The 27,586-nt window shown below is 66.2% G+C and overlaps 9 protein-coding genes across 12 annotated transcripts; 4 read left to right on the plus strand and 5 right to left on the minus strand.

Moving 5' to 3' along the window:
- Positions 1-182: 182 nt before the first annotated feature.
- Positions 183-4,624, minus strand: USP21 (ubiquitin specific peptidase 21). 2 transcript variants are annotated; one of them, XM_034071340.1, is made up of 14 exons: positions 4,571-4,624; positions 4,158-4,233; positions 3,033-3,747; positions 2,476-2,535; positions 2,261-2,351; positions 2,078-2,189; positions 1,856-1,993; positions 1,708-1,772; positions 1,518-1,621; positions 1,333-1,419; positions 1,174-1,252; positions 948-1,055; positions 761-875; positions 183-355 (listed from the first exon to the last, which is right to left on the minus strand). In XM_034071340.1, exons 3-14 carry the CDS (start codon positions 3,729-3,731, stop codon positions 265-267), a joined length of 1,749 nt encoding a protein of 582 aa, XP_033927231.1. In that variant the 5' UTR covers positions 3,732-3,747; positions 4,158-4,233; positions 4,571-4,624; the 3' UTR covers positions 183-264. The 2 variants fall into 2 exon arrangements, with proteins under 2 accessions (XP_033927231.1, XP_033927230.1); XM_034071339.1 differs by having other exon boundaries at positions 2,261-2,375.
- A 222-nt stretch (positions 4,625-4,846) lies between these two features.
- UFC1 (ubiquitin-fold modifier conjugating enzyme 1) lies at positions 4,847-6,413 on the minus strand. The gene is made up of 6 exons (XM_034071199.1): positions 6,259-6,413; positions 5,607-5,674; positions 5,464-5,527; positions 5,295-5,371; positions 5,126-5,216; positions 4,847-5,028 (listed from the first exon to the last, which is right to left on the minus strand). The coding sequence occupies exons 1-6, from the start codon at positions 6,379-6,381 to the stop codon at positions 4,957-4,959; spliced, it is 495 nt and encodes a 164-aa protein (XP_033927090.1). The 5' UTR covers positions 6,382-6,413; the 3' UTR covers positions 4,847-4,956.
- Positions 6,414-7,241: 828 nt separating this feature from the next.
- Positions 7,242-9,083, minus strand: APOA2 (apolipoprotein A2). Its single transcript, XM_034071325.1, has 3 exons — positions 8,884-9,083; positions 8,301-8,521; positions 7,242-7,359 (listed from the first exon to the last, which is right to left on the minus strand). The coding sequence occupies exons 1-3, from the start codon at positions 9,076-9,078 to the stop codon at positions 7,242-7,244; spliced, it is 534 nt and encodes a 177-aa protein (XP_033927216.1). The 5' UTR covers positions 9,079-9,083.
- A 1,167-nt stretch (positions 9,084-10,250) lies between these two features.
- On the plus strand, positions 10,251-12,971 carry TOMM40L (translocase of outer mitochondrial membrane 40 like). 3 transcript variants are annotated; one of them, XM_034071168.1, is made up of 9 exons: positions 10,251-10,463; positions 10,807-10,874; positions 11,037-11,129; positions 11,203-11,304; positions 11,397-11,502; positions 11,610-11,706; positions 12,258-12,334; positions 12,418-12,520; positions 12,599-12,971. In XM_034071168.1, the coding sequence occupies exons 1-9, from the start codon at positions 10,364-10,366 to the stop codon at positions 12,612-12,614; spliced, it is 762 nt and encodes a 253-aa protein (XP_033927059.1). In that variant the 5' UTR covers positions 10,251-10,363; the 3' UTR covers positions 12,615-12,971. The 3 variants fall into 3 exon arrangements, with proteins under 3 accessions (XP_033927059.1, XP_033927058.1, XP_033927057.1); XM_034071167.1 differs by having other exon boundaries at positions 11,584-11,706; positions 12,599-12,738; XM_034071166.1 differs by having other exon boundaries at positions 11,584-11,706; positions 12,418-12,971.
- A 49-nt stretch (positions 12,972-13,020) lies between these two features.
- Positions 13,021-15,872, minus strand: NR1I3 (nuclear receptor subfamily 1 group I member 3). Its single transcript, XM_034071326.1, has 8 exons — positions 15,703-15,872; positions 14,894-15,024; positions 14,098-14,279; positions 13,849-14,015; positions 13,604-13,749; positions 13,404-13,520; positions 13,225-13,330; positions 13,021-13,150 (listed from the first exon to the last, which is right to left on the minus strand). The coding sequence occupies exons 1-8, from the start codon at positions 15,870-15,872 to the stop codon at positions 13,021-13,023; spliced, it is 1,149 nt and encodes a 382-aa protein (XP_033927217.1).
- A 704-nt stretch (positions 15,873-16,576) lies between these two features.
- PCP4L1 (Purkinje cell protein 4 like 1) lies at positions 16,577-17,176 on the plus strand. Its single transcript, XM_034071277.1, has 3 exons — positions 16,577-16,597; positions 16,715-16,769; positions 17,037-17,176. Exons 1-3 carry the CDS (start codon positions 16,589-16,591, stop codon positions 17,174-17,176), a joined length of 204 nt encoding a protein of 67 aa, XP_033927168.1. The 5' UTR covers positions 16,577-16,588.
- Positions 17,177-19,100: 1,924 nt separating this feature from the next.
- Positions 19,101-20,553, minus strand: MPZ (myelin protein zero). The gene is made up of 6 exons (XM_005139718.3): positions 20,430-20,553; positions 19,981-20,147; positions 19,677-19,890; positions 19,469-19,604; positions 19,313-19,373; positions 19,101-19,205 (listed from the first exon to the last, which is right to left on the minus strand). The coding sequence occupies exons 1-6, from the start codon at positions 20,485-20,487 to the stop codon at positions 19,101-19,103; spliced, it is 741 nt and encodes a 246-aa protein (XP_005139775.1). The 5' UTR covers positions 20,488-20,553.
- Positions 20,554-21,639: 1,086 nt separating this feature from the next.
- SDHC (succinate dehydrogenase complex subunit C) lies at positions 21,640-27,306 on the plus strand. The gene is made up of 6 exons (XM_034071308.1): positions 21,640-21,697; positions 23,549-23,605; positions 24,064-24,165; positions 24,499-24,560; positions 25,751-25,914; positions 26,724-27,306. Exons 1-6 carry the CDS (start codon positions 21,678-21,680, stop codon positions 26,826-26,828), a joined length of 510 nt encoding a protein of 169 aa, XP_033927199.1. The 5' UTR covers positions 21,640-21,677; the 3' UTR covers positions 26,829-27,306.
- On the plus strand, positions 22,276-23,542 carry LOC117437277 (protein RNA-directed DNA methylation 3-like). The gene is made up of 2 exons (XM_034071307.1): positions 22,276-22,884; positions 22,924-23,542. The coding sequence occupies exons 1-2, from the start codon at positions 22,361-22,363 to the stop codon at positions 23,336-23,338; spliced, it is 939 nt and encodes a 312-aa protein (XP_033927198.1). The 5' UTR covers positions 22,276-22,360; the 3' UTR covers positions 23,339-23,542.
- Positions 27,307-27,586: the final 280 nt, after the last annotated feature.

Raw genomic sequence — 27,586 nt, forward strand, 5'->3', positions numbered from 1 at the left:
CCCCTCGTCATAGCCCCGCCCCCTCCCCCCAAAATGCGGCTTTTTGGGTGTTTTTCTTAATAAATTTATTGACAAAAGCCCGAGGGGGCCTCGGCCGCCCCTCCCCCTCCCCAGCGGGGTCCGTGGGGGGGGCTGGGGCCGCCCCTCCCCCTCCCCAGGGGGGTCCGTGGGGGGGGCTGGGGGTGGGGCCGCCCCTCCCCCTCCCCAGCGGGGTCCGTGGGGGGGGCTGGTGGGGGCACCCCCACTTTGGGTGCTCCGGGGGGGTCACGGCCGTCGGGCGAGCGGCTCCTCCAGCTCATAGAAGAGGACGTAGCCCTCGCTGGACGGGACCTGGTTCTCGCTGATGGGCGAGACCCTGCGGGGGCACCGTCAGCAACGGGGGGGGGCAGGAGACAGGGGCAAGGATGGGGGGACATGGGCACGAGGTTACAGACATGGGATGGGGGACACGGACATGGGGTCAGGAACACAAAGAGGGGGACATAGGGAGAGGGGTATGGACACAGGGAGATGGATGTGGCCCAGGGGAGGGGGCAGAGACATGGGGAGGGGGCTGGTCAGGGATACAGAGAGGTGGATATGGCCCAAGGAAAGGGGTAAGAGGGATATGGGGACACTGGGGGTGGTGGGAGGCAGATTTAGGGAGGTCAAGGGCCCTTGAGAGGGAATTGGGGGTGAATTAAGGGGTTATGGGGGGGGGGTTAGGAGGGATCCGGGGGTGCGGACACAAGGAGGGGGCCACGGGCACGGTGGCACCTACCGGGAGTCGTTGTAGACGCGCCAACCGGCCGGGTCCCGGCACAGCGCCGTGTAGTGCCCATAGTGAACACTGCCCGAGTGGTTGCAGAGGGCGTAGAGGGTGTAAATGGGGGTGCCTGTGGGGGGAGAGGGGGTTCAGTGTGTGCCCCCCCCCATTGCCCCCCAGTGTCCCGCCCTGGGGTCCTCACCTGCCTTCTCGCTGGCGAACTCCCGCAGGTTGAGCTGCTGCAGGGGGAAGTCCACGAAGACAGAGCACTTCTTGATGGAGTAGCGGGTGGTGGAGAACCGGTTCAGGTCTGGGGGGGGGGGATTAAGGGGAAACACAGCAGCAGCACCGGGACCCCCCCATGAGCACCGGGACCCCCCCCCCCATGAGCACTGGGATACCCTTAACCATCCCATGGCAAAGGATACGGAGCACCAGGATGCGAGGGAAGCGCTGGATCGTCAGCTTCTTGGTGCTCCGGGTCCGCTGGCGGCACTTGTCACACACCTGCGGGGGGCACGGCACCGGTGAGGGGGGCACCGCCATGGGGTGGGGGGGGGACACTCCAAGGCCCCCCTGGTCCTCACCGGGGCGTTCTCTGAGTCGAGCTCTTCCTCCTTGGTGAAGAGGCTGAAGCAGTCGTGGAGCGAGACCCGGCCCCCGGCAAAGCTTTTCTGATGGGGAAAGGGGGGGGATAAAGGGGAGCCTTGAAGGGGAAAAGGGGGGGTCTGGGGGTGACAAAATGGGGTGGGGGGTTCAGCCCCATGCCTACCTTTGGGATGGGCAGGGAGAGATCACAGAAGACCTCGAAGGTGGTGGAGCGGTAACCGCATGCCTGGCACTTGAGGCAGCTCTTCAGCTGTCCCACAAAGAGGTCTGGGGGTGAGAGGATGGGATAGGGGGGTCAGAAGGGCCCCCCCGAGGGGTGCTATGGGGTGCCGGAGGACCCAGACATTGCTCACCCACAATCTTGCTGTCCTCCCTCTCCAGGTACCGCTTCCACATCACGTTGGCGCGCTCGTCGTCGCTGTGGGGTGAGAGGTGGGAGCTCGGGGGGGGCACCCCCAGGACCCCCCCTTTGTGTGGGTCTGTGTGTGTGTCCCCCCTCACCTCAGCCCCTCGGGGTCCTCCAGGGTCGGGGGTCGCCGCGTGTCCGACAGGATGCTGGGGGTCCGGCGCCCTTTGCGGTTGATCTCCACATGGAGCCGGTCCATGAAGAACTTGAGGAACTCCTGTGCATCCTGTTGGCTGTGGGGGGGGGCACACGGAGCCATCGCACCCCCGGACCCCCCCATGGAGCTGGGGATGCCCTTGGGGGGGGGGGAACCTCACCTGTATCCGGTGAAGGAGGGGACGTACTTCTGGAACACGGCCTTGAAGCGCCCGGGGTTGACGGCTTCGGCCGCATCCGGATGCCAGAGCGCGGCGATGACATCGGCAAAGGCTGCGGGGACAGGGGGGGTTAGGTCAGGCCTAAAGGGGGGTTTAGTGTGGGGGGGGATGCTCCGGTCCCACCTTCCGTGAGCTCCTGGGGGCCGCGGGGCTGCTCCTGCTGGAAGTCGCGGCGCAGGCAATAGTCCCGGAGGGGTTTGGTGCTGCTCAGGCACTGCAGCACCGCGTTCATGAAGCACTGTGGGGACAGCGGTGGTGCCACGGCCACGCCATGGGGACCCCCGCGGGGATGGGGACACCCCTGTTGTGTCACCACAACGGGGCCCACCGGCACTTACCGTGTTACCCAGGTTCCTGAGGCCGACGTGGCCGGAGCCCAGCAGCAGCGTGTGATGGGGCTGTGGGGACACAAAGGGATATGGTGAGCACCAAACCCTTGTTGGCATCCCCCCCATAGCCACCCCCCGGCCCTGGCACCTCTCCGGTGACGAGGAGCAGCCCCATAACCGCTGCTTGAGCCACCGACTCGGCCACGGCGGCAGCGCGGGGCTTCGGCAGCAGCCGCTGTGGCAGCACCGCCAGCCCCGGCATGGCCCCGGCACCGGCTCCACCGGCTCCCGGCTGCCTCCCAACCGCGCCTGAGCCGATTTCCCCCTGCTATTCTGGGCTGCAGCTCATGGGGATTAATTAGTGCCTGAGCCACGGAGGGGACAACGGCACCGGAGCAGGGACAAACACCCACCGGTGCGGGGGCGAAGCGGCACCGGGGACGGGCACCGCAATCCTGTGGGGTTTCAGGGCTTTAATCCCATGGATTGCTATGGGAATGGGGATGGCACCAAGGAGAGGTGAGGCCCCAGTGGGGATGAAGGAGGATAAACCCTGATGCTCTTACTGCTGCCTTCTCCTCCGGCCGCACGGGCAGGGGGGCTCTGCCCAGCGCGGGGCTGCCGGGCGCCGGGATGGGATACGTGGGGTCGGGAATGGCGCGAGTCCGGGGGCAGGAGAGCAGGGGCACCCCAGGCTTCCCGTCCAGCCCCGGGGCCACATTGACCCTGCGCAGCGAGGAGCTCCGGCGCAGCGCCAGCTGGTGCCCGCAGTCCCGCAGCACCAGGCGGCTCAGCACCGCGGCCACGTCCTCGGCACGGCCTCCACCGCCCTGGCTCAGGTCACCGATGCTGATGGATTTGGAGCGCGCCAGGTTGCTCCTCCGGCGCTCGGCTCCGCTGGGCAGCGAGAGGGAGGCGCTGACCGGTGCCGCCTGCGGGGACCCCGGCACCCGCACTGCGTGGTCGGCCTTGAGGGGGCCTCGGCGGCACGAGGCTCCTCGCACCGCGTCACCGCGCTTCGAGGCCCGGCCGCGCTCCAGCTCCAGCTTCTTGCCGCGCTCATCCAGAGGCCCCGGGCGCGGCGGCGGCAGCAGCCGGAGCTTGGGCGCCGGGGACAGGCCGTTGGCGGAGGCCATGGCGGCCGCACGGCGCTCCTGGCTCAGCGCTCGGTGCCCCGTGGGCAGCTTGGAGGCGGCTTTGGGCTGCGAAGTGACAACGGCGGCGTCCCGGGAGCGGCTCCCGCGGTGCTCCGAGGCCTGGGGCATGGTGGGGAGCGGAGACCTGCGGGGACAGCAATGGGGGATGGGGGGGGGGCACCGGGAGGAGGGCACCAGGGATGGGGGGGGGCACCGGGAGGAGGGCACCGGGGATGGGGGGGGGGCACCGGGTATGGGAGGGGGATGGGGGGGGCACCAGGAGGAGGGCACCGGGGATGGGGGGGGGGGCACCGGGGATGGGGGGGGCACCGGGGATGGGGGGGATGGGGGGGGGGGCACCAGGAGGAGGGCACCGGGAATGGGGGAGATGGGGGGTGGGCACCGGGAGGAAGGCACCGGGGATGGGGGGGGGGCACTGGGAGGAGGGCACCGGGGATGGGGGGTGGGCACCGGGAGGAAGGCACCGGGGATGGGGGGGGGGCACTGGGAGGAGGGCACCGGGGAGGGGGGGACACGGGACGGGACCGGACCCACCTCTGCCGCCGCCTCGTTCCCCGCTCACAGCCCCCCGCGGGCAGGGCACGGGCGCAGGGTCCCGTCGGCAGGGGCCCTGCGGCACCGGGAGAGACGCGTCCGGTTGGGGGGGGTTGAGTCACGGAGCCTCCCCCACCCCCCCCCCCCCCTCCGGTCCCGACCCCCTCCGGTCCCGACCCCCTCCGCTGCAGCACCGGACGGGGGGGGGGGGCTCGGCCCCGGTAACAGCCACAACCCCGGCGTTGCCAGGCGGGGCGAAGGCCCCCACCCCCTCCGCGCCCCGGGCCCAGCACAGGACACCACCGGACACAACCGGACACAACCGGATACCGGATACCGGACACCTCCTCCCTCTTCCCCCCCCTCCCGGTACCGGAGCCCCGGACCCCCCCCCCCCCCCCCCCTCACCGCACCTCCCGCGGGCCGCCATGGCAACAACTCCCGCAGCCCCCGCCGCCATCTTTGTTCCTCCCTCCCCGCGGCCCCGCCCCCGGCGGCTTCTCTGCACGCACTGCGCATGCGCCGCAGCCGTCAAGCCCCGCCCCCTAACACCTCCGCCGGCGTCGCTATGGAAACGCAGCGGCGTCTGCCCCCCCCCCCCCCCCTTAAAGGCGCCGCAGAGCCGCTCTCTTAAAGGGACAGTGTCCTCCAGGACTGCGCTATTGTAGGGTCGCACCAAGCAACGGCAATGCCGGGGGGGGGGAAGAGTTTATTGGGGGGCAAACAGGGCATGGCAGCAGTGGGGAGAGGGGCAGGATGGGGGGGGACAGGGGGGCTGCGCCTCCCAACTCCCCCTTGGTCACTTCTCTTTGTGCTGGATGATCCCTTTGGCCACCAGGTCTGGGATCTCCACTGCCAGCCAGGGCCCGAGCTGTGGGGACAGAGGGTGAGAGCCATAGGACCCCCCCACAAACCGAGGGGATCCCCCCTCCCCCAAACCGAGTATCCCCACACCCCCCCCAACTCACCCCCAGCGCCATCAGATGGGCCAAGCCGAACTTGGGGACATTCCGGGCCCAGAGGGGCTTGAAGTGGTCACTGAGGCAGATTTTACCACCCCTGGGGGGGGTCAGAGGGGGTCAGCACCGCAGGGACCCCCCCCTGGACACCCCCCGTTTGCTATGGGTCCCCCCCAACCTGTACATCTTGGCTGTCTTCCCGTCCAGCTCCGGGATGGCGATCTCGGGGGCGGTGTTGGGGTACGTAACCGGGATCTGGGGGGGGAGGTGACACCGGGGGGGGGGGGTCAGTACCCCATGACCCCCCCCCAATTCCCTGTGTCCCCCCCCCCTCCATCCCTGCTCACATCAAACTCGATGGCGAACTCGTACTTGAGCAGCTCGTGGATGTACCAGCACCGACCGAACCATCTGTAACACGGGGGGGGGGGGGGGGGTCAGGGACCGGAACCCCCCACCGGGACCCCCCCGGGCACCCCCCGTCACCCACCGGGTGCCCTCGGCGTTGGACTCCAGGCGGAACCAGTCGTTATCGGCGCGTTTGTTGTTCTCCACGTACTGCGGGGGGGGACACGAACGGGATTGAATCGAGGGGGAACCGGACACGGAGGGGGGGGGACACACACGGAACAGAACCGGGACAGGAACCGGAGCAAACGGAACCGGATTCGAGGGGGGGAGGGGGACCGGAGCGAAGGGGGGTGGCAATGGAACCGAACCGGAGCAAACGGAACCGGAGCAAACGGAACCGTACTCGGGGGGGGGGGGGGGGGGGGACCGGAGCGAAGGGGGGTGGCAACGGAACCGAACCGGAGCAAACGGAACCGGACTCGAGGGGTGACACGGACCGGGGGGAATCCGGAACCGGGAATGGTACCGGAGGGGGGGGGTGGCAACGGAACCGAACCGGGACAGAACCGGAACGGAACCGGATTCGAGGGGAGACACAGACCGGGGGGTAAACCGGGAAGGAGACCGGACACGGGGGGGGGGCAACGGATCCGAACCGGGAGAGGAACCGGAGCAAACGGAACCGGATTCGAGGGGAGACACGGACCGGGGGGGGGGAACCGGAACCGGGACCGGAGAGAGGGGGGGGGGGAACCGGAGCGAGAGGGAACCGGAAGGGGCGGGCCCCGCACCTGGATGAGCGCCCGGTACTCCTCCTTGAGGCGCGGCGCCCACAGCTCCCGGTCCCGCGGCCCTGCCGCCGTCCGCAGCAGCGGCAGCTCCGCCACCGCCCGCCGCGCCGCCTCCTCCGCCATGGCCGGGCCGGAACACCGCCATCTTGGCTGAGGGCGGAAGTGACGACGGAGGCCGCGCCGCCATCTTGGTTAAGGGAGTGACGCACCCACGGAGGGGGGAGGGTGTGGGCGCCGCCATCTTTATTACGGGCACGGGCGGAGCGTGACGCGCCCGCGGCGCCGCCATCTTTAGTGCTGGAGGGGCGGAGCCTCGAGGGGGGGGGCGGGGCTCGGCCACCGCCTCCCGGCCCGTGGGTGCCCCCGTGTGCCCTGTCCCGTGACCCCGTTCCCATCCCCCCCATTCCCATCCCCCCCATTCCCATCCCCCCCCAATTCCCACCCCTCCATTCCCATCTCCCCTATTTCCCATCCCCCCCAATTCTCATGTCCCCCAATTTTCATCCCCCCAATTCTATTCCCTCAATTCCCATATCCCTCATTCCTGTTCCCCCTATTCCCACCCCCATAATTCCCATCCTTCCATTCCCTGCCCCCAGTTTCTATCCCCTAATTCCTGTGTCCCCAGTTCCCATCCTCCCATTCCCCCCAATTCCCATGTCCCTAATTCCCATCCCCCCCAATCCATTTCCCCATTCCCATCCCTTAATTCCCATCCCCCCAATTCCTGTCCTTCCATTCCCATCTCCCCTAACTCCTATCCCGCAATTCCTATTCCTCCATTCCCATCCCCTCCAATTCCCCCCAATTCCCATCCCCTCAATTCCCCCCAATTCCCATCCCCCCATCCCCTAATTCCTAATTCCCATTCCCCCCTCCCCATTCCCACCCCCATCCCACAGCTCGGGTCACAGCAGCATCTCAAGGGGTTTATTGGGGGGGGGCTGTGGGGCTCGGGGGCCGTCGGGGGGGTCGGGGGGGGCTCAGCGCTGCTCCTTGCTCTTGCCCAGGTCCAGCAGGGACGAGAAGAGCCCCAGGACATTGCTCCGAAGCTCCTGAGCCAGCGGAGTCAGCTGCTTGTTGGCCCGGTCCAGGTATGCCCTGGGGGGGAGAGGGGATGGGGATGGGAGAGGGGATGGGAGCGGGGACGGGAATGGGGATGGGGATGGGAGCGGGAATGGGGATGGGAACGGGGACGGGAATGGGGATAGGAGTGGGGATGGGAGAGGGGATGGGGATGGGAGAGGGGATGGGATCAAGGATGGGACAGGGGATGGGGATGGGAGCGGGAATGGGGATGGGAACGGGGAAGGGGAAGGGACTGGGGATGGGATCAAGGATGGGACCGGGGATGGGGAAAGGACCGGAGATAGGGACGGGAGCGCAGATGGGAGCGGGGATAGGGATGGGAATGGGGATGGGAGCGGGAATGGGGATGGGAATGGGGAAGGGACCGGGGATGAGGATGGGAGCGGAGATAGGAGCGGGGATGGGAGCAGGGAAGGGGAAGGGACTGGGGATGGGGATAGGAATGGGGATGGGAGCAGGGATGAGGATGGTGGAGGGGATGGGATCAAGGATGGGAACGGGGATGGGGAAAGGATCAGAGATGGGGATGGGAGTGGGAATGGGGATGGGAGCGGGAATGGGAGCGGGCATGGGGATGGGAACGGGGAAGAGGAAGGGACCGAGGATGGGAATGGGAGTGGGGATGGGAGCAGAGATGGGAGTAGGGATGGGAGCAGGGAAGGGGAAGGGACTGGGGATGGGGCGGGGATGGGAGTGGGAATGGGGATAGGAACAGGGAAGAGGAAGGGACCGGGGATGGGATCAAGGATGGGAGCGGGGATGGGGACAGGAGCAGGGATGGGGACAGGAGCAGGGATGGGGACAGGAGCAGGGTTGGGGACAGGAGCAGGGATGGGGACAGGGGATGGGGACAGGAGCAGGGATGGGGACAGGAGCAGGGATGGGGACAGGAGCAGGGATGGGGACAGGAGCAGGGATGGGACCGCAGCCCCCGTGTCCCCTCTGTTCCATACTCTGCCTGGCTCCGCATCTCCTCCACCTGCAGGCGCTGGGGCAGGTCCTTGGTCATGAAGTCCGAGAAGCTCTGGAGGTGGCGGCTGAAGAAATCCTCGGCCGGGACCTCGGGAGCGTCCTCAGCTGGAGCCTCCCTCCGGGACCGCGCGGCCCCGACCGGCCCCAGCGCCAGCACCAGCACCAGCAGCACCGCGGCCGTCACTGCCTTCATCGTGCCAGGCTGGGGCCAGGGGTATGGGGCGGTGTCACCATGGGGCTGCCCCATAGGGCCGGGGTCTGCTCCTGCCCCATGGCCCCGTTCCTGTCCCGTCCCATCCCATCCCACAGCTCCACTGCCACCATCTTGCCCCATTCCAGCCCCACAGCTCCACTGGCACCATCCTGTCCCGTCCCATCCCATCCCACAGCCCCATCCCAGCCCCACAGCTCCACTGCCACCATCCTGCCCCATCCCAGCCCCACAGCTCCACTGCCCCATCCTGCCCCATCCCAGCCCCACAGCTCCATCCCTATCCCATTCCAGCCCCCTGGCTCCAGCCTTTCCCCATCCTGACCCCACAGCCCAGCACCAGTGTCCCTCACCTGGGCAGGATTTGGGGCTATGGAGGCCCCGTTGGGGCTGCTTTTATCCATCGGGATCAGCTCCCGCCCCCCGTTCGGGGTGGCCGGGCCTGGGTAAACACCATGGGGGTAAGGGTCGTGTGGGGGCCAACCCTTCTCGGCCTCGCCAGGGCGGCCCCATAGCCTGTGTCCTGTCCCTATGTCCCAGTGTCCCATCCCCGTGTCCCCATGTCCCATCCCAGTGTCCCCACGTCCCATCCCCTTGTCCCCACGTCCCATCCCCTTGTCCCCACACCCCATCCCAGTGTCCCCACACCCCCTCCCAGTGTCCCCACACCCCCTCCCAGTGTCCCCACATCCCATCCCAGTGTCCCCACATCCCATCCCAGTGTCCCCACATCCCATCCCAGTGTCCCCACGTCCCATCCCAGTGTCCCCACATCCCATCCCAGTGTCCCCACGTCCCATCCCAGTGTCCCCACATCCCATCCCAGTGTCCCCACGTCCCATCCCAGTGTCCCCACATCCCATCCCAGTGTCCCCACATCCCATCCCAGTGTCCCCACATCCCATCCCAGTGTCCCCATGTCCCATCCCAGTGTCCCCACATCCCATCCCAGTGTCCCCACATCCCCATGGCACAACCAGGACACAGGTGCTGGTGCCAGTGATCCAGGATCTGGGCTGTGGGTCAGCCCATGGCACACTGGGACCCCCAGAACAGCCCCATCCCCCCCTCCCCCCATCCCCCCCTTCCCCCCATCCCCCCCTCCCCCCCTCCCCCCCCCCTCTGCTGCCCCACACCCGGGTCCCAGCTTGGGGGGGGGGGGGGCACCCATGGGACCTGCACCCCCTTTGTGACCGGGGGGCAAAGGTCACTGCCCGCCCTTATCACTGACCCTCGGCCTCCAACGTGACGGTGACGTGGAGCGGGGGGGTCCCGGGGGGGGGGGGGCACCGAGCCCGGGGTCAGCCCCGGGCCGGACGGGGACACGAGGGCAAAGGTCGGGGGGGCGGCACCGGGACCTCCCTGTGCCCCCGAGGACAAGGGGGGGGGAAGGACATGGGGGGGGATATGGGGCAGAGGAGATGGGGGGTGGGGTTTGGGGGGATATAGGGGGTAAAAGGGGGAACAAGAGGGAATTGGGGCACAGGGAGGAGCGTGCGGGGATGTGGGGAGGGGGTTACGGGGACACCCCCGCTATGGGGCTGGGGGGACGCACGGGAGGGGCCGGAACGCGGCACCCCCGGAACCTCCGTGCGCGGTCCGGAGTTCCGGGGGGGAACACAGAAGGGAGCGTCCCCGCCCCCTGCGGCTCAGCCAATGAGCAGCGAGCTCTGCCCGTGCTCAACATGGCGGCGGCGGCTTCGGCCGGGCGCGGCCTCCAGGAACCGCTTCCGGTGGCGGCGGCGGCGCCCGCGATGGCGGCGCCCGGTGGGGCCGGGGCCGCGGCTGGGACCGGAACCGGGTCCGGGCGGGTTTAGGGTCCGGGCCGGGGCTATGGGCAACGCGTTGGGCCCCGCCGGGCCCCGCGGCCCGCGCCGGGGGGAGCCGCTCGGCAGCCCCGGGAGCTTCGATGAACTGCACCGGCAGTGCAAAGGTGCGGGCGGGGGCACCGGGGGGGGCTCCGGTGCGTTCCAGTGCGGCCCCGGTGCGGTTCCGGTGCGGGTGAGGGTACCGGGGGTGGCTCCAGTGTGGCTCCGGTGCGGTTCCGGTGCTACCGGGGGGGGCTCCGGTGCGGTTCCGGTGCTACCGGGGGGGGCTCCGGTGCGGTTCCGGTGCTTCCGGGGGGGGCTCCGGTGTGGTTCCGGTGCTTCCGGGGGTACCGGGGGCGGCTCCGGTGTGGTTCCGGTGCTTCCGGGGGTACCGGGGGGGCTCCGGTGCGGTTCCGGTGCGGTTCCGGTGCGCTCCGGGCCCCGCTCATCCCGTTCCGCCGCTCCCAGAGGTGTTCCCGCAGCAGATGGAGGGAGTGAAGCTGTTGGTGACCAAGACCCTGAGCAGCCACTTCCAGGTTGGGGGGGGGGGATCCGTGTGTGTCCCCCCGTGTCCGTGTCCCCCTCCCCCGTGTCCGTGTCCCCCCCCCCGTGTCCGTGTCCCCCCGTGTCCGTGTCCCCCCCCCCGTATCCGTGTCCCCCCATGCCCCTGTCCCGTCACTGAGGTTCCGTCCCCGCAGGTGACCCACACCATCCACATGAGCACGTTGGGACCCTCCGGTTACCGCTTCAATGCCACCTTCGTGGGGGACCGGCAGCTGAGCCCCACCGAGGTGAGCTCCCTATGGGGGGGGTGATGGGGTTGGGGGGGTCCGGTCCCTGTCACCCCCTTCCCATTGTCCCCAGGCCTTCCCCATGCTGGTTGGGGACATGGACAGCACCGGCAGCCTCAACGCCCAAGTGCTGCACCTCATCGCCGAGCGCATCCGCACCAAAGCCGTCTTCCAGGTGACTCCATACCGGGAACACCGGGAACGGGGGGTCCTGTCCCCGTCCCCAGCGCCATAACGGGACCCTCGGTGTCCCCCATCCCGTTCCAGACCCACCAGGCCAAGTTCGTGACCTGGCAATTCGACGGCGAGTACCGGGGGGACGACTGCACCGCAACCCTCACACTGGGCAACCCCGACCTGCTCGGCGGCTCTGGTGAGCACCGGGAGCCCCCACGGTGGCACCGGGATGGGGGGGGGATGGCCACGCATTGAGGGCCCTCGTGTGTCCCCACAGTGATCCTGGTGGCCCATTTCCTGCAGAGCATCACCCCCCGTATGGTGCTGGGGGGGGAGATGGTTTATCACCGGCGGCCTGGGGAGGAAGGAGCCATCCTCACACTGGCAGGGAAATACACGGGTATGGGGCACGGGGGGCGTGGGGATGGTGATGGGGGGCATGGGGATGGTGATGGGGGGGCACGGGGATGGTGATGTGGGGCACGGGGATGGGGTCGGGGGGGACATGGGGATGGTGATGGGGGGGCACGGGGATGGTGATGGGGGGCATGGGGATGGTGATGGGGGGGCAGGGGGATGGTGATGGGGGGCATGGGGATGGTGATGGGGGGCATGGGGATGGTGATGGGGGGGGACATGGGGATGGTGATGGGGGGCACGGGGATGGTGATGCGGGGCATGGGGATGGGGTCGGGGGGGACATGGGGATGGTGATGGGGGGCATGGGGATGGTGATGGGGGGGCACGGGGATGGTGATGGGGGGGACGTGGGGATGGTGATGGGGGGACGTGGGGATGGTGATGGGGGGGCATGGGGATGGTGATGGGGGGGGCATGGGGATGGTGATGGGGGGGACGTGGGGATGGTGATGGGGGGGACGTGGGGATGGTGATGGGGGGGACATGGGGACAGCCCGGCTCCTTTCGCCCTCCTCTTGGCTTCTCTTCCAGCTCAGAAGTGGGTCGCGACACTGAACGTGGGCTATGGCGGAGCCCATGCCAGCTATTACCACCGCGCCAACGAGCAGGTGATGGTGTCACCCCCGTGTCCCCCTCCCCGTGTGTCCCCATCCCTTGGCATTCACGGTTCCCTTGGTTTCCCCATCCCCAGGTACAGGTCGGGGTGGAGCTGGAGGCCAACACCCGGCTGCAGGAAACCACCTTTGCCTTTGGCTACCAGCTCAACCTGCCCCAAGCCAACGTGGTCTTCAGAGGTGAGCCTGGAGCTGCGCCGGCCCCGGCGGCCCCAGCACCGTCCCGGTGCTCACCACCTGCCCCCAACGCCACCACAGGGCTCGTGGACAGTAACTGGAGCGTCGGGGGGGTGCTGGAGAAGAAGCTGCCCCCCCTGCCCGTCACCCTGGCTCTGGGCGCCTTCCTCAACCACTGGAAGAACCGTTTCCATTGTGGCTTCAGCGTCATCGTGGGCTGAAGGGCAGCACCTGCCCTGCAGGGAGCTGCTGACCGGGGCCGCACCGGGGCCGTGCCGGGGCCGGGGGAGCCCACGGAGCCCGGGGGAGCCGCGCTCCGGTGCCATGGGGACATAGGGACACACGGTGCCCGGTGGCAGCCTGGGGGTGAGGAGCAGCCTGGGGGACCCTGAGGTCTCTGCCATGGCTCTGGGCACACGCGGAGCCTGGAAAAATAAAGGAGCTTTACTCTGCTCGGGAGGTGCAGTGGGAATACCGGGAATACCGGGAATGCTGGGGGGGGGTCAGCTGATGATCTCGGAGAGCAGCGGAGTCATGGACGACAGGTCCTGGATGTGCAGGATCTGCCGCGTGTTCTCCACCTTCAGTGTCTGCAGCTCCGTCAGCAGCAGCAGCAGCTTCGCATAGAGGAACCTGGGAAGGGGACATGGGATAGGAGGGATATGGGATGGAGGGGAGGGATGGGATGTGTAGCACTGGGGCCGTACCTGCCCTCGGGCATGGGGTGCTGGTGGTCGATGTAGCTCTTGAGGGTCAGCGCCACCTTCTCCTGGAACTGGTCTATGGACTCATGCTGGGTGATGCTGGCGTGGTCTGGGGGTGCAGGGGGGGGTGTCAGGGGTGGCACCAAGGGGATGGCAACCCCGTGCCCCCCCCCGGTGCTCACCGGGTGAGAAGAGCAGCATGGCCTGGAGCAGGACGTACTCGGCCTCGTGCAGCCCAAGCTTCTTGAGGCTGATGTGGAACTTGAGCAGCGGCTCCAGGTAGATCTGCTGGAACCCGGCTATGGGGATGGGGATGGGGGGCACATGGTGATGGGGATGGTACTGGGGCCATACCCCGGTACCCTCCCCCCCGTGTCCTCACCCAAGGCACCGTCCTGGATGGTGTAGCAGTGCTGCCCACACTCCCAGGCGTTGGTTTCAGCGTTGAAGACAGTGTTGAACTGGATCTGGCAGATCTCCAGTGTGGCTCCTTTCAGCAGCGAGATCTGGTCGTCAATGGGCAAACTCCTGATGGGGTTTGGGGGGGGACACACAAGGGAAGGGTCAGGGAAGGGTCCTCGGTGTGGGGGGAGCATCCCCGACCCCTTCCCATCCTCTCCCGAGCACCTGAAGGCTGGAATCTCCTTGGCGAAGTTGATGACCTGCTGGATCATGAAGGTGCTGAGGTCGGCGAAGTGGGGCAGCATTGAGAACACGTCGGGCAGCACATCCTCATGCAGGCGCCCGGCCTCGGGGGGGCTCTGCGGGCTGGGGATGCAGAGGCGAACAGCAGGCTTGGGGGGGGGTCAGCACCACCGGCGGCCGGATGCGACCCAAGGGGGGGGGCACACGGGGGGTGTCCCCGTCCCCGCTCACCCGGTAATGAGTGAACTGGGAGAAACTGGAGTCGAAGTTGTGCTGGTGCGCGGCGATGAGGAGCGCGATGAGCTCCTGCTGCTCTGCCGACAGCGGCCCCGGTGCTGCCGGTACCACCGGTACCGAGCGCCGCTGCTGCCGCTGCGCCCGGCGCTGCCGCAGAGCCTCCTCCGACAGAACCACTGCCACCGGCACCGGCGTCAGCACCGCAGCCGATGGGACCCGGCCCCGTCCTCATCCCCCCCCCCACAACCACCGGCACCGGCGTCAGCACCGCAGCCGATGGGACCCGGTCCCGTCCTCATCCCCCCCCCACAACCACCGGCACCGGCATCAGCACCGCAGCCGATGGGAGCCGGTCCCGTCCTCATCCCTCCCCACAACCACCGGCACCGGCATCAGCACCGCAGCCGATGGGACCCGGTCCTGTCCTCATCCCACCCCACAACCACCGGCACTGGCATCAGCACCGCAGCCGCTGGGACCCGATCCCGTCCTCATCCCCCCCCACAACCACCGGCACCGGCATCAGCACCGCAGCCGATGGGACCCGATCCCGTCCTCATCCCACCCCACAACCACCGGCACCGGCATCAGCACCGCAGCCGATGGGAGCCGGTCCCGTCCTCATCCCCCCCCCCACAACCACTGGCACCGGTATCAGCACCGCAGCCGATGGGACCCGGTCCCGTCCTCATCCCACCCCACAACCACCGGCACCGGCATCAGCACCGCAGCCGATGGGACCCGGTCCTGTCCTCATCCCACCCCACAACCACCAACACCCCACACTCACTGTCCCTCCGCATGCCCACGTCGAGGCACTTCTGCAGGCGGCAGGCCTGGCACTGCCGGCGCTTGGCTTTGGTGATGGGGCAGCTCCGGGAGAACGGGCACGTGAACCGGACACCCTTGTTGATGGAGCGCCTGGGGGGGGGCCGAGCCATGGGGGCTGTCACCTTAGTGGGGGGGGGGCAGAGGCTGCCCCAGCTTGTGCCACCCCAAACCTGCCCATGGGGTTTGTTCCATCCTGCCCTGTCCCTTTGTCCTGTTTCAGTCTCAGGTCCCGTCTTGTCCTCTTCTGTCCCATCCCATCCTGTCCCCTTTCAGTCCTTGTCCTGTCACATCCCAACCCACCCTGGCCCACCCTTCTGTCCCATCCCACCCTGTCCCAGCCCATTTCAATTCATCTCATCCATCCCATCTTGTCCCTCAGCCCCATCCCATCCTGTCCCATCTCACCCCATCTTGAATCATCCTGTCCCACTTCTGTCTATCTTGTCCCCTCTTCTGTCCTATCCCATTTCAGTCCATCTTGTCCATCTCATCCCATTTTCTCCCTTTCCTCCATCCCATCACATCCTACCTCATCCCATCCCATTTAACCTCATCTTGTCCAGCTCTTCTGTCCTATCCCATCCTGTCCCACCTCATCCTATCCAATCTTATCCTCCTTTTCTATCCCATTTCATCCTATCTTGTCCATCTCATCTCATCCTATTCCATCTCATCCCATGTTGCTCCATTTCAGTCCAGTTTGTCCCCCCCCCTTCTGTCCCATCCCATTTCATCCCATCTCGTCCCTCCCATCCCTGCCCTTCCCACCTGAAGAAGCCTTTGCAGCCCTCGCAGGTCAGGACATGGAAGTGGTACCCGTTGGCTCGGTCCCCGCACACGGCGCAGATCTTCTCCTCCGTGGGCTCCGCACCGGAGCCGCGGGGCCCCAGCACCGAGCAGGGGCTGCTCTCAGGCTCCGATGCGCTCGACCCCGACATGGCCGCGGCCCCGGTGCCCCCCGGTGCCCCCCGATGCCCCCCGGTGCCCCCCCCGGTGCCCGTCCCTGCGCAGCCACGGGCTCAGCGCTGCTGCTACCGGAGCCGGTGGAGTTTGAACCTTGCACTTGGGGCTGCGGCAGGCGGGGACAGGGGCGGGGGACGGGCGGACACGGGCAGCAGGGTGCGGGGGGGTGACAATGGTTGGGGTCCCCCCACTTCTCTCCATCCCCCCTGTTCCCCTCCAGGTTCTTCCAGTCCCCTCTTGCACCCCACTGTGCTCCCCATCCCCCTGCCTCCCTCCTGTGCCCTGAGTACCCCCTGTACCCCCCCGGTCTCCTCGGTCCCCCGGGTCCCCTATGGTCCCCCTGGTTCCCCCTTGTCCCCGCCGACACCCCCAGTCTCTCCCTTTTCCCTAGGTCCTTCCATTCCCCCCCTTTCCCCCCCCGTGCTCCCTTATCCCCCTGTTTTCCTTCTGCTCCTCCCCTCTTCCTCTGGGTCCCCCCATATCCCCCTATCCCACAGTCCCATCTGAGCCCCTCTTGTCCCCCCCAGTCCCCCCTTATCCCCTCCCTGTCCCCACGGGGCGCCGAGGTCCCGCCCCCCCCCCGCTCCAGCTCCCCATTGGCTGCCGCAGCCCTCACTCAGCCAAGCCCCCTATAAAGGCAACGACGGGCGGGGGGGCTCCGCACACCGGGAGCGGCGGCACCGGAGCGGCCATGAGCGAGGTGGGCACCGGCCCCGGGGGGGGGGGGGGATGCTGCACCCCGGGGGGGGTCCCGGTAAATGCCGCCCGGTGCCGGTTCGTTACCGGCAGCTCCGCATGACCCCCGTTCTCTCCGCAGCGCAGCCCCAATGAGTCCCCCTCAGCGGCGGAGGCTCCTGGAGGGCAGGAGGGAGGTGAGGACCCCCCCGGTATGAACGGGAAAGGGGGTGAGGACCCCCCCGGTATGAACGGGAAAGGGGGTGAGGACCCCCTCATTGTGAACGGGAAAGGGGGGGGCACCCGGGGACCCAAACCCGACGGAGGGGACGCATTGGGAGGGTTGGGGACCTGCTCCGTCCTTCCCCTGTCCCTTAGCGGGGTGCTCCCTGCTGCTGGGGAGGGTGCAGGTGCTCAATGGGTGAGGGTGGGGGTGCCCCTGGTTTATGTCCCCCCCCCTGCAGCCAAAGCCGGGGACCCCAAGAAGGTGGAGGAGGAGGAGATCGACATAGACCTGAGCGCACCCGAGACCGAGAGAGCCGCACTCGCCATCCAGGGCAAATTCCGCCGCTTCCAGAAGCAGAAGAAGGAATCGGGGCCCTGAGCGGGACCCGGTGGGGCCGGAGGGGGGGGGGGGCTCAGCCCTTCCCTACCCTCGGGGTGACGCTTGGACGGAGGGGGGGGCACAGACGTGTCCCCCGGAGCGGAGGTGGCCCCAGGTGCGAGGGGGAAGAGTGGAAGTGTCCCTATCCCGGGGGGAGCCTCCGTGTCCCTGTGGCTGTTGGGGACAGGGAAGGGGGGGCACAGGCAGCGGTGAGGGCAGCCCCTGTCCCACCGGCCATGGGAAACCGGGACCACCCCCCCCCGCTCCTGTCATTGTCACCATCCCCATCCCGGGGGGGGGACTTGGAGCATGTGAAGGAATAAACCAGGAGGAAGAGGAGCACTTGGTGTGTGGGGCCGGACCCCCCGTGGGTCCCTGCTGGGGGGGGGGGTGCAGGGATCCCGGGATACGGCACTTTGGGAGCGGCTCATCCCACCCGGGTCTCCATCACTGCCTCGTTCGGGGCTTATCCCATGGAATTCCGCTTCATTCCCAGCCCCTGGAGTCGTGGCCTCATTTCCCAGCTCGCTGCGGTGATTAAAGATGCTGCTGCTGCTCCCCCTTCCCTTCCCTATCTCCTACCCCCTTCCTTTACCCCCTCCCTTCCTCGGCATTCCCAAGCAGCGATTCCCAACTCCGGCATCCCCGAGCAGCAGATCCCGGCCCATAACAAGGGAATAACGCTTTATTTGGGGGGGGGGCACCAGGATTTCAGTGCTCGGGAGCACTGGGGCTGCTCCGCTCGGTGCCGGGGACCGGGAATGTCGGGAATAGCTTCTTGGAATGAAAACCAGCTCCGGGGCCCAGGGGACGGCCGGGGTTGGGCTCCGCAGACTTATTAGGGAAAAGCCTATTATAGCCCCGGGGGGGGCATCGGGAACGGCACTACCGGGATGGGGACCGTCCCCCCCCCCCCACTGCGGGCCAAGGAAGGAGACCCCGACCTGTGTTAATTGGAGGGAGCTTTAATTAACGTCTAATGAAGGGGACGGTGGCACCAAGGGAGGCTTCGGGGATGGGTGGAGGGGGGGGTGTGGGGTGCTACCATTCCATGATGGGCTTCCATGTAATGCCATTGTGTGCGTCCCTGTCACCCCCCCGGACACAGGGACACAGGGATGGACGGACGGACACCGGGTCCCGAGGATGTGAGTTTTATTAATGGCACTATGGGGATGGGACACACACACACATGGACGGGGGCTGGTACAAAACCACATGGGGAGCCTGGCGCCAGGGTGATGGGCACCGGCCGCAGCCTCTCCTCCTCCACGAGGCTCCGGCCGATGCGGGGCTGGGGGTTATGGGGGGCACGGAGGGTTAATGGGGGGCGGAGGGGGCGAGCGGGGGCCCCCAACGACGTCATTTGGGGTCGGTCGTGGGGAAGAGACGAGAAAACGGCCAGAAAAGGGCAAAAAAACCCTCCCGGGGATGGGGTTTGGGGCGGGGGGGGTGGGGGTGGTGTTGGGGTGAACCGGGCCCATGGGGACCCCACAGGTCCCTGGGGAGGGGGGGCCCGGGGCACCCCGGGGCGGGGGGAACGGCCCCAAAACTCAATGGTTGTGTCTCCGAATAGAAGAGAGCCCCATTAGTGCCCGGGGCTGGGCAGAGGAAGGTACCGACCATGGGGGGGGGGGGACCGGGGCGAGGAGCACACCCCGCTCCCCGCCGGGTCCCCACCGCCTCCGGTGGAAGGGGGGGGGGGATCCCCACATCCCACCGGGGCTCAGGTCCCCGCATTGGGTTTGATGATGCTCATGAGGGCGTTCTTGAGGCTGCCAATGCTGGGGGAGCGGGTGGTGGTCGGGGAGCGGGCGGCCTCGGCCTCCCCCCCCCGCAGCTCCATCTCGATGGTCATGATGACTTTGGGGGGCCGGGGGGCCCCGGTGCCCGGCCCCGCGGTACCTTCCCTGCCCGCTAACCGCTATTTCTTATCCTTGCGGGACTCCCCCGGAGCTCCTTTGGCTTTCTTCTCGCTCGCTGCCTTGGTGCTGCGGCTGTGGTCCAGCATGGCATAAAGCACGGGGGCCTATGGCCATGGGGAGGTGTTGGTGACATCCCAACCCCCCTCCTGGTGTCACCAAAACAGAGGAGAGAGCATCACACCCCCTCCGGCAAAGCCATTTCACCCCTCACCTGCCGGCTCCGCTTGGAAGCATCTTTGGCTGATCTCTGCAGCTTCCCCTTCTCCATGGCACTAAAATTGGGGGGGAAAAGGCAAAAATAAGCTTGGAAAAGGCAAATCCCCCCCCGCTGTTTGGGGGGTTCACCCCATTGGGTGCTGGGGCTCACCTCAGCCGGCGCTGCAGCGTTGCCTGGCGCCGCAGCCAGCAGGAGCGGAGGATGTAGACGATGGCAACCACCACAGCCACCAGCAGCAGGGCCCCACCGATGATGGAGCCCAGCACCACCCCATAGCGGGTGGGCACTGCGGGGAGTCCCCGTTAGCGGCTCCGGCAGTGGGACTGGGATGTGGGGAAAGGGGCTCTCGGCTCCATACCTTTCTCAAAGACATAGAGTGTGACCTGGGAGGATTTGCCCACGATGTCCGGAGGGTTCTTGACGTCGCAGGTGAAGGTGCCGTTGTCGGTGTAGTCCAGGTTGTGGATGATGATGGAGCCGTCCTTGCGGTAGGGGTTGCCCACCCATTCCATGCGCTCCTTGAAGCTGCCCACGTCATCGATGTAGGGTTGGCCTTTGGCGTAGTGGAATATCTATGGATGGAAGGGACACACACATGGGCATCGGTGTCACCGGGGGCACCGGGGGGCACTGCACCCCATGGCCACCCCACGGGTGCTTACGGAGATGCTGTCGCGGGAGCCCTCGGCTTGGAAGTGCCAAGTGATGGAGATGTCATCGGAGATCCACTCAGTGGACCAGAAGCTGCAGGAGAGGGTGACGTGGGAGCCGACGGTGCCGTGCACTTCCCGCTGCGTGTACACGTGGATGGACACCGTCGGCGACGGCCCTGATGGGGTGAAGGGGCCACAATCAGCTCCATGGGGTGTCTGTCATCCATGTCCCCATACAACCACCACCCAGAAGGGCTTTTGGTGGGGACCAGCAGCTCTTTGTGCCACCGTGGTGTCCATAGGGATGGCTCCATGGGGATGTGTCCTAATGGGGCACGGACCATCCCATCCCCACCATGGTCCCACAGCATCCCCACCACCAGTGCCCGCAGCCCCTCCTATGGCTCTGGACCCCCCCAGGATGACATGGGCACCAGCACCACGAGGCTGCAGCTTACCCGGTGCCCAGAGGAGCGCGGCGAGGAGCAGGATGAGGTCCCCGGTGCCCTGTGCCATGGTGGCTGCGGTCACCGCGGGCTCCGCGCCGCAGGGAGCGCCCGGGGAGCACCGGGACCGAGGCTTAAGAACGGGGCAGCCCCGAGCGGAGCCGGTGCGGTCCAATGGGCGCCGAGCAGCCGGGGCGGCGGAGGCCCCGGGGCTCAAAGGGGACATTGAGCTCGGACGGGTCCGCACACAGCGCCCATTGTCCCTCCGCATTCCGCCCGCGGCACCGGGCATTCCCGGAGGCGGAGCGGCAGGAATGTGCCCCGAGCCCCAGGGCACCGGGTGCGAGGGGCTCGCGTTGATCCCGGCAACGGCACCGCACGGTCCCGGGTGGGGTTACCGGGAGTTACCGGATAGAGCAGCGAACGGGGGAGGGTTTGGGGTGAAAAGCTCCGAAATTGGGGTTTCTGTAGGGTTTGGAGATGGGAATGGGGATGGGGGGAGGCGATGCGGGAGCTCCGTCCATCGCCGTCCTCCATCACCGGCAGCGGGGGGTAACGGGGAGACCCCGTCCTGCCCCACGGCGGCTTCGGGGGGAGAGCGGGAGATAACGGGGAGCACCGGGGGGATAACGGTGCCCTGGGGGGGATAACGGAGCCTTGGGGGGGGGGATAACGGAGCCCTCGGGGTGATAACGGAGCCCTGGGGTGATAACGGAGCCTCGGGGGGATAACGGAGCTCCGGGGGGATAACGGAGCCCTGGGGGGTAACTGAGCCATGGGGGGTAACGGAGCCCTGGGGGGGATAACGGAGCCATGGGGGATAACGGAGCCATGGGGGATAACGGAGTCCTGAGGGGATAACGGAGTCCTGAGGGGATAACGGAGCACCGGGGAGATAACGGAGTCCTGAGGGGATAACGGAGTCCTGAGGGGATAACGGAGCACCGGGGAGATAACGGAGCCCTGGGGGGTTACCGACAGCTCAGGAGGTAATGGGGGGACATGAACAGAGCCTGCGGGGTGATGGGAACCCCCGGTGCGGGTTAACGGGGAGTCCCGGTGATAACGGGGGATAACGGGGGGTGCCAACAGGCAGCGGAGGGTAACGGGGGCATCGGGGGGGGTGAAAGGGCAGCGGGGGGGGGGGCACCGGGCAGCTGCGATGGCAACCGGCAATAACGGGGCTACCGGGGGGGGGGGCACCGGGAGGCACCGGCGGAAGTGCGTCACGGGCACTTCCGGCGTGCGGAGCCTTCCAAGATGGCGGCGCTGGCGTTGAGGTGACTCCCGGACCGGGGCCGGTTGGGGCCCTGTGGTCCATAACGGGCCCTGTGGTCCATAACGGGCCCTGCGGTCCTTAACGGGCCCCGGTGCCCCCTTGGGCCGGGCCGGGTCCGTCCCCATGGCCTCAGGGTGCCCCTAACCCTGTCCCGGCCCTTGTGTGGGCCCCGAACCCGGCCCGGTACCGGTTACGGTGCCAGAGGCAGGGTCCGCTCCGCAGCCCCCATCGTTACCACGGGCCCGGAGAGGGGGGGGGGGGGGGGGGGGGGGGGGGGAGGATGCGGTTTTAGGGATAAATCTGCTCATTTTGGGCCATATCGCGATGGGGGTGTGGGAATGAACGGGTTCGGGGCTGTAATGAGGTAAAGGGGGAAGCGGAGCCGGGCTCAGGGATGGCTCCGAACCGGCAGCTTCGGGTCCTGCGGAGCTGCCTCGTGTGCAGCGCTTGGGAGGGAGAACATTCCCATAGGAACTAACAGTGATCCAGCTCCGGCTCCAGCTCCGGCTCCAGCGCTCCCGGAGCCGGGAATGGTGGGGGGGGGGGGGGGGGGGCAGCTCCATTGGTGCCGCTGTCATGTGCCTGGCTCCCATCGGGATCTGGCTCCGCTTTGTCCTGGGCTCGGCAGATTCCAGCCCACATCCTCCTGGAGCCATGCCCGTGAATGGCCAAGAGGGATCCTCCATCCCTGTGCAGGGAGCGGCACCGAAGGGGGAGGAAGAGGAGGGAATGGCATCCTCATGGATGCAGGCACTGGAAGAGCAGGGAATGGCATCCTCATGGATGCAGGCACTGGAAGAGGAGGGAATGGCATCCTCATGGATGCAGCACTGGAAGAGGAGGGAATGGCATCCTCATGGATGCAGGCACTGGAAGAGGAGGGAATGGCATCCTCATGGATGCAGCACTGGGAGGAAGAGGAGGGAATGGCATCCTCATGGATGCAGGCACTGGGAGGATAGGGAGGGAATGGCATCCTCATGGATGCAGGCACTGGGAGGAAGAGGAGGGAATGGCATCCTCATGGATGCAGGCACTGGAAGAGGAGGGAATGGCATCCTCATGGATGCAGGCACTGGGAGGGGGGGGAATGGCATCCTCATGGATGCAGCACTGGAAGAGGAGGGAATGGCATCCTCATGGATGCAGGCACTGGAAGAGGAGGGAATGGCATCCTCATGGATGCAGGTGCTGGAAGAGCAGGGAATGGCATCCTCATGGATGCAGCACTGGGAGGAAGAGGAGGGAATGGCATCCTCATGGATGCAGCACTGGAAGAGCAGGGAATGGCATCCTCATGGATGCAGCACTGGGAGGAAGAGGAGGGAATGGCATCCTCATGGATGCAGGCACTGGAAGAGCAGGGAATGGCATCCTCATGGATGCAGCACTGGGAGGAAGAGGAGGGAATGGCATCCTCATGGATGCAGCACTGGAAGAGCAGGGAATGGCATCCTCATGGATGCAGGCACTGGAAGAGGAGGGAATGGCATCCTCATGGATGCAGGCACTGGGAGGAAGAGGAGGGAATGGCATCCTCATGGATGCAGGCACTGGGAGGAAGAGCAGGGAATGGCATCCTCATGGATCCCAGCACGTGCCCTGCATGTGCTGTGAGGAGAGGGCAGAGGAGCTGCTCTGATGCAGCTGAGCTGAGCAGGGGAATTATGGGCTGTGTGAGGAACCAACCCCTGGGGCTCTGCTGAGGAGCTCAGAGATCAAGGCCCAGCCCAGCCCTGCTCCTGATAAGGGAGCATTGAAGGCCACCAACTCCATGGGAAACTCCAGCTCTTCCCGGCCCCATCCCTATGGATTTCCTTTGGCACTCACCAAACCCTCTCCTCTCTTGCAGATGTGCCGGGCAGCGCCGGCTCCTGGCTCGGCTCAGCCCCAGCTTCTCCATGTCACAGTGAGTCCTGGGGGTTATGGATCCAACTCTTCCCTAAGGGAATCCCATCTATGGCTTTGGGACTGCAGCCCCTCAATGATTCCATGGGTAGGGAAGGGCTGGGGGAGCAGCAGCACCGTCACCCCTCCATGCACCCAGGGAGCTTTGGGAGCTGTGGAATCCTTCCAGTTCTTGCCCTTGGTGCTTCCAGACTTTGGGAGGAATGGATCTTCCTGCTCCCTGGGGCTGGAAGTGCAATTACAGCCCATGGAATCCCCAGGAGCAGCAGACAATTCCCATAGCAGGGAAGAGCAGGGTGGGTGTTAGCAGTGGAATGGAAGGGGTCACCTGTACCCCGTCTGCAGGGCGCTGGTGCACAGCCAGCGGATCCCTTGGGAATGTCACAGCTTCCCTTGGGAGAGCTGGAGCCAGGGAAGCTGCTGCAGCTCCTCACACTTCCCATCTCCTCTGTCCCACAGTGTGGTCCCGATGGCAACGACAGCCAAGGAGGAGATGAGTCGCTTCTGGGAGAAGAACACCAGGTCCAACCGTCCCCTGTCCCCTCACGTCAGCATTTACAAGTAAGGGCAGCCAATGTGGGGCTCTGGGCTCCCTCCTCTGTGGGGTGACCCCTTCCTGGGGGCCACCTCCGATGCGTTTCCATGCCCAGATCCTGCCCCTTTGTTCCCAAACTGCCTGAGCCTTCAGTCCCATCTCCCTTTAAGCTCTCCCAGCAGACGCCCGTCCCCTTCCCAAGCCGGTGCCAGCAGCATTTACCATTCCCGAGCTGCCTCTGCACATTCCCCTCTTGCTCTGGGTGGATTCCTGGGATAACTCTGAGTGCAGGGACACCCCCTGGGAGCAGAGGGGCCTCTCCTGGGTGCTGTGGTGCTGATGAGGTGCTTGTCTTGCAGGTGGTCCCTGCCCATGGCCATGTCCATCACGCACCGCGGCACCGGCGTTGCGCTCAGCTTAGGTGTGTGCACCGGCACCGGCACCGGCGGCGTTCCAGGGGGATGCTCCATTGGGAAACCTCTGCTTTGTCATCGGATCCCAGCTGGGATTGGGTGGAAGGGGCCTTAAAGCCACGGGCAGGGACCCCTTCTGGTTGCTCCAAGCCCTTGTGTCCAACCTGGCCTTGAGCACTGCCAGGGATGGGGCAGCCACAGCTTCTCCATTCAACCCATTGCAGTGCCCCAGCACCCTCCTGGTGAGGAGCTTCTTGCCAGGATCTCCTCCAACGCTGCCCTCATCCACTTGGAAGCCAGAACTCCTCATCCCATCCCAGCATCCAACCCCCTCCATCAATGTGCTCTGCAGGGTTTGACTGAGCAAGGGGACACCTGACTGTGAAAGGCTCTTTCATTTCCATTAATGGCCTCTCCTGGCAGCAGGAAGGAGCTTCTCCAGTAGCTCCCTGTTGAGATGGAAGGGATTGGGAAAGATAGGCAGGAATTGTGTTCAGAGGGGGCTGCAGCCCATCCCCATCCGGGCTTGGGCTCTGGCAGGTCCCTGTTCCCTTCCTGCTCCCATCCATTGGCTTCTGCTGGAGCAGGAAGCATCCCCAGGAGCATCGCTCCTGCCACCAGCAGTGGGAGAAGGGGGGAGATCCCATTCCCTCTCCATGAAGGCTCCAGTCGGGAGCTTCTGGCTTCCTGTGCTGGCTGGAGGTGAGCACAGAGGCCCCTGAGGAGGAGGCTGCTGGTGCCAGAGGGGGAATCACTGCTTGCTCCTTGCCCTTCCTTCAGCTGCACCGTATGGAGGAGCTCTCTTGGCCTGGCAAAGAGGAGGATGAGCAGGAAAAGGAGGAAGAGGGGAAGGTTTGGAGGCTCCTGTGGGTAGCACAGCCCTTGGCTGCTGCTGGTGCTGGCCTGGGCTCAAGCAGCCTCACTCCATCACTGCTGGAGCCCAGCAGTGGAGGGATTTCCATCCCACGAGGTGGAGCTGGGGCTTTTCCTTGGCCCTTTTACCTGGGCTTTGGGCTGCTTTGGCAGGAGCTTGGTCCCTGAGGGGTGCATGGGGCGATGCCGAATCCTCAGCACCCCAAGGTGCAGCCGCCACGGGGACCCACTGATCCCATAGCACAGCCCCGGGGCTCACTGGGGACAATGGGGTGCATGTTGGGGTGTTCCAAATGCTGCTTAACCCAAGCCTCTGTCCCCTCAGGGGTCTCCCTCTTCGGCCTGGCCGCGCTGGTGCTGCCACAGCCCTTCCCACACTACCTGGCTATGGTGAAGTCTCTCAGCCTGGGCCCTGCCCTCATCTACTCAGCTAAATTTGCCCTGGCTTTTCCCTTCTCCTACCACACCTGGAACGGGATCCGGCACCTGGTGAGTGGGAGCACGAGGGAAGCGGCTGCAGGAAGGGGCCTTTGGGAATGGGAATGACTTCAGAACCTCAGGGCTGTTTTGGGGGGGCTGTTGAAGCTGCCAAGAGCATCCTTGTGCTGGGTCTGCACTGGTGATGTGGCTTCAAGCAGCCCTTGTGCTGGGAACTGCCCAAGGGCTTCCCAGCTCCTGGGGTGGATGGAGGAGCCGAGAGGTTCATAAAGTGCAGGAATGGTTTGGGTGGGAAGGGAGCTTAAAGCTCATCCAGCTCCATGGGCAGGGACCCTTCCACTGGAGCAGTGTCCAACCTGGCCTTGAGCACTGCCAGGGATGGGGCAGCCACAGCTGCTCTGGGCACCCTGTGCCAGCGCCTCAGCACCCTCACAGGGAACAGCTTCTGCCTCAGAGCTCAGCTCAGCCTCCCCTCGGGCAGGTTCAAGCCATTCCCATTGTCCCATCCCTGCATCCTCATCCCAAGCCCCTCTCCTGGTTCCCTGCAGCCCCTTTAGGCTCTAAACTGTCCCCTGAGCTGCTGCTCCCTCTGGACACCATTGCCAGGTTCCTGCTGGGAACAGCACAGGATGAGCTCCTTATGGACACATGTGTCCTTATGGACACAATCCTGCTGCTCCAGCCGGGACCGGGAGCATCCCATATGGAGCAGCCCCGCAGCCTTGTGCTCCTGGGTGATCCCAGCCGGGAGAGGCCGGGCTTGGGCACTGCTCTGCTCTGAGGGTTGGGTTTTGGGGTGCCTGGTTTGCACCCAGATCAATGGGACTGGGTTAACTCTGCTGTTCTCTCCTTCCCTGCAGGCCTGGGACATGGGGAAGGGCTTCAAGATCCCACAGGTGAACCAGTCGGGGGTGCTGGTGCTCATCCTGACCCTGCTGTCGGCTGCCGGCCTCGCAGCCATGTGAAGGCCTCCTCTGCCTCGCTCCATCGGGAAGCACCATAGGAGCTGCAGGAGGGGGGGGATCAGGCTCCGGTGGGTGTTATCCCTGCTCCCAGTTTGTGGATGGTCAGAGCTGCTTTTTGCCCCCCCCCCCTCGGGCTGTTTCTGTGCCCTGCTGTGTCCTGAGCTGCAGACAAAGCCGGGTCTGTGTCCCACAGGAGTGGGCTCAGGACAAGCATCTCCATTGAGCAGCCTGGAAGAGCCAGAGCTGCCAACGCTGGGCCTGCCGCAGGGATGGTGGTGGGGCTGGATGGGGCTCTGAGCCCCACGGCGTCCATCCATGCTCCTTATCCTGCAGAACATCCCGATCCAAACAGCTCTGGGGGGAGGAACACCCCAGTTCCCTCCATCTGGAATGCAGGATGCAGTTTTCCAGTGGCACCAGCTCCCGTTTGGGCTCTTTGCCACGTGTCACCTTTGCAATAAAGCAGCTTTGATCCTGAGCCACCGTGTTGGGTGTCTGTGCTCAACACTTCCCCTTGGGACACAGCATTCCCAGGAAGCTGCTGCTGGACCAGGGGCTTTGTGCCTCCTTGGGCTCCAGGAGCTTCAGCTGTGGCTTTGCAAAGTGCCTGCTTCCCACTGGGAGCTTCATCCTGATTCCCTGTGCCCCCTTCACAGCATCACCTGGAAAAACACTGGCTCAATGGAGCAGATCCCACCAGGCTTCTGATGGGATCCTGCTCTGGGGCCACGATCCCAGATCCCAGCCCTGCATGGAAA

This window comes from Melopsittacus undulatus, chromosome 20 (assembly GCF_012275295.1).
Source record: "Melopsittacus undulatus isolate bMelUnd1 chromosome 20, bMelUnd1.mat.Z, whole genome shotgun sequence".
NCBI lineage: Eukaryota > Metazoa > Chordata > Aves > Psittaciformes > Psittaculidae > Melopsittacus > Melopsittacus undulatus.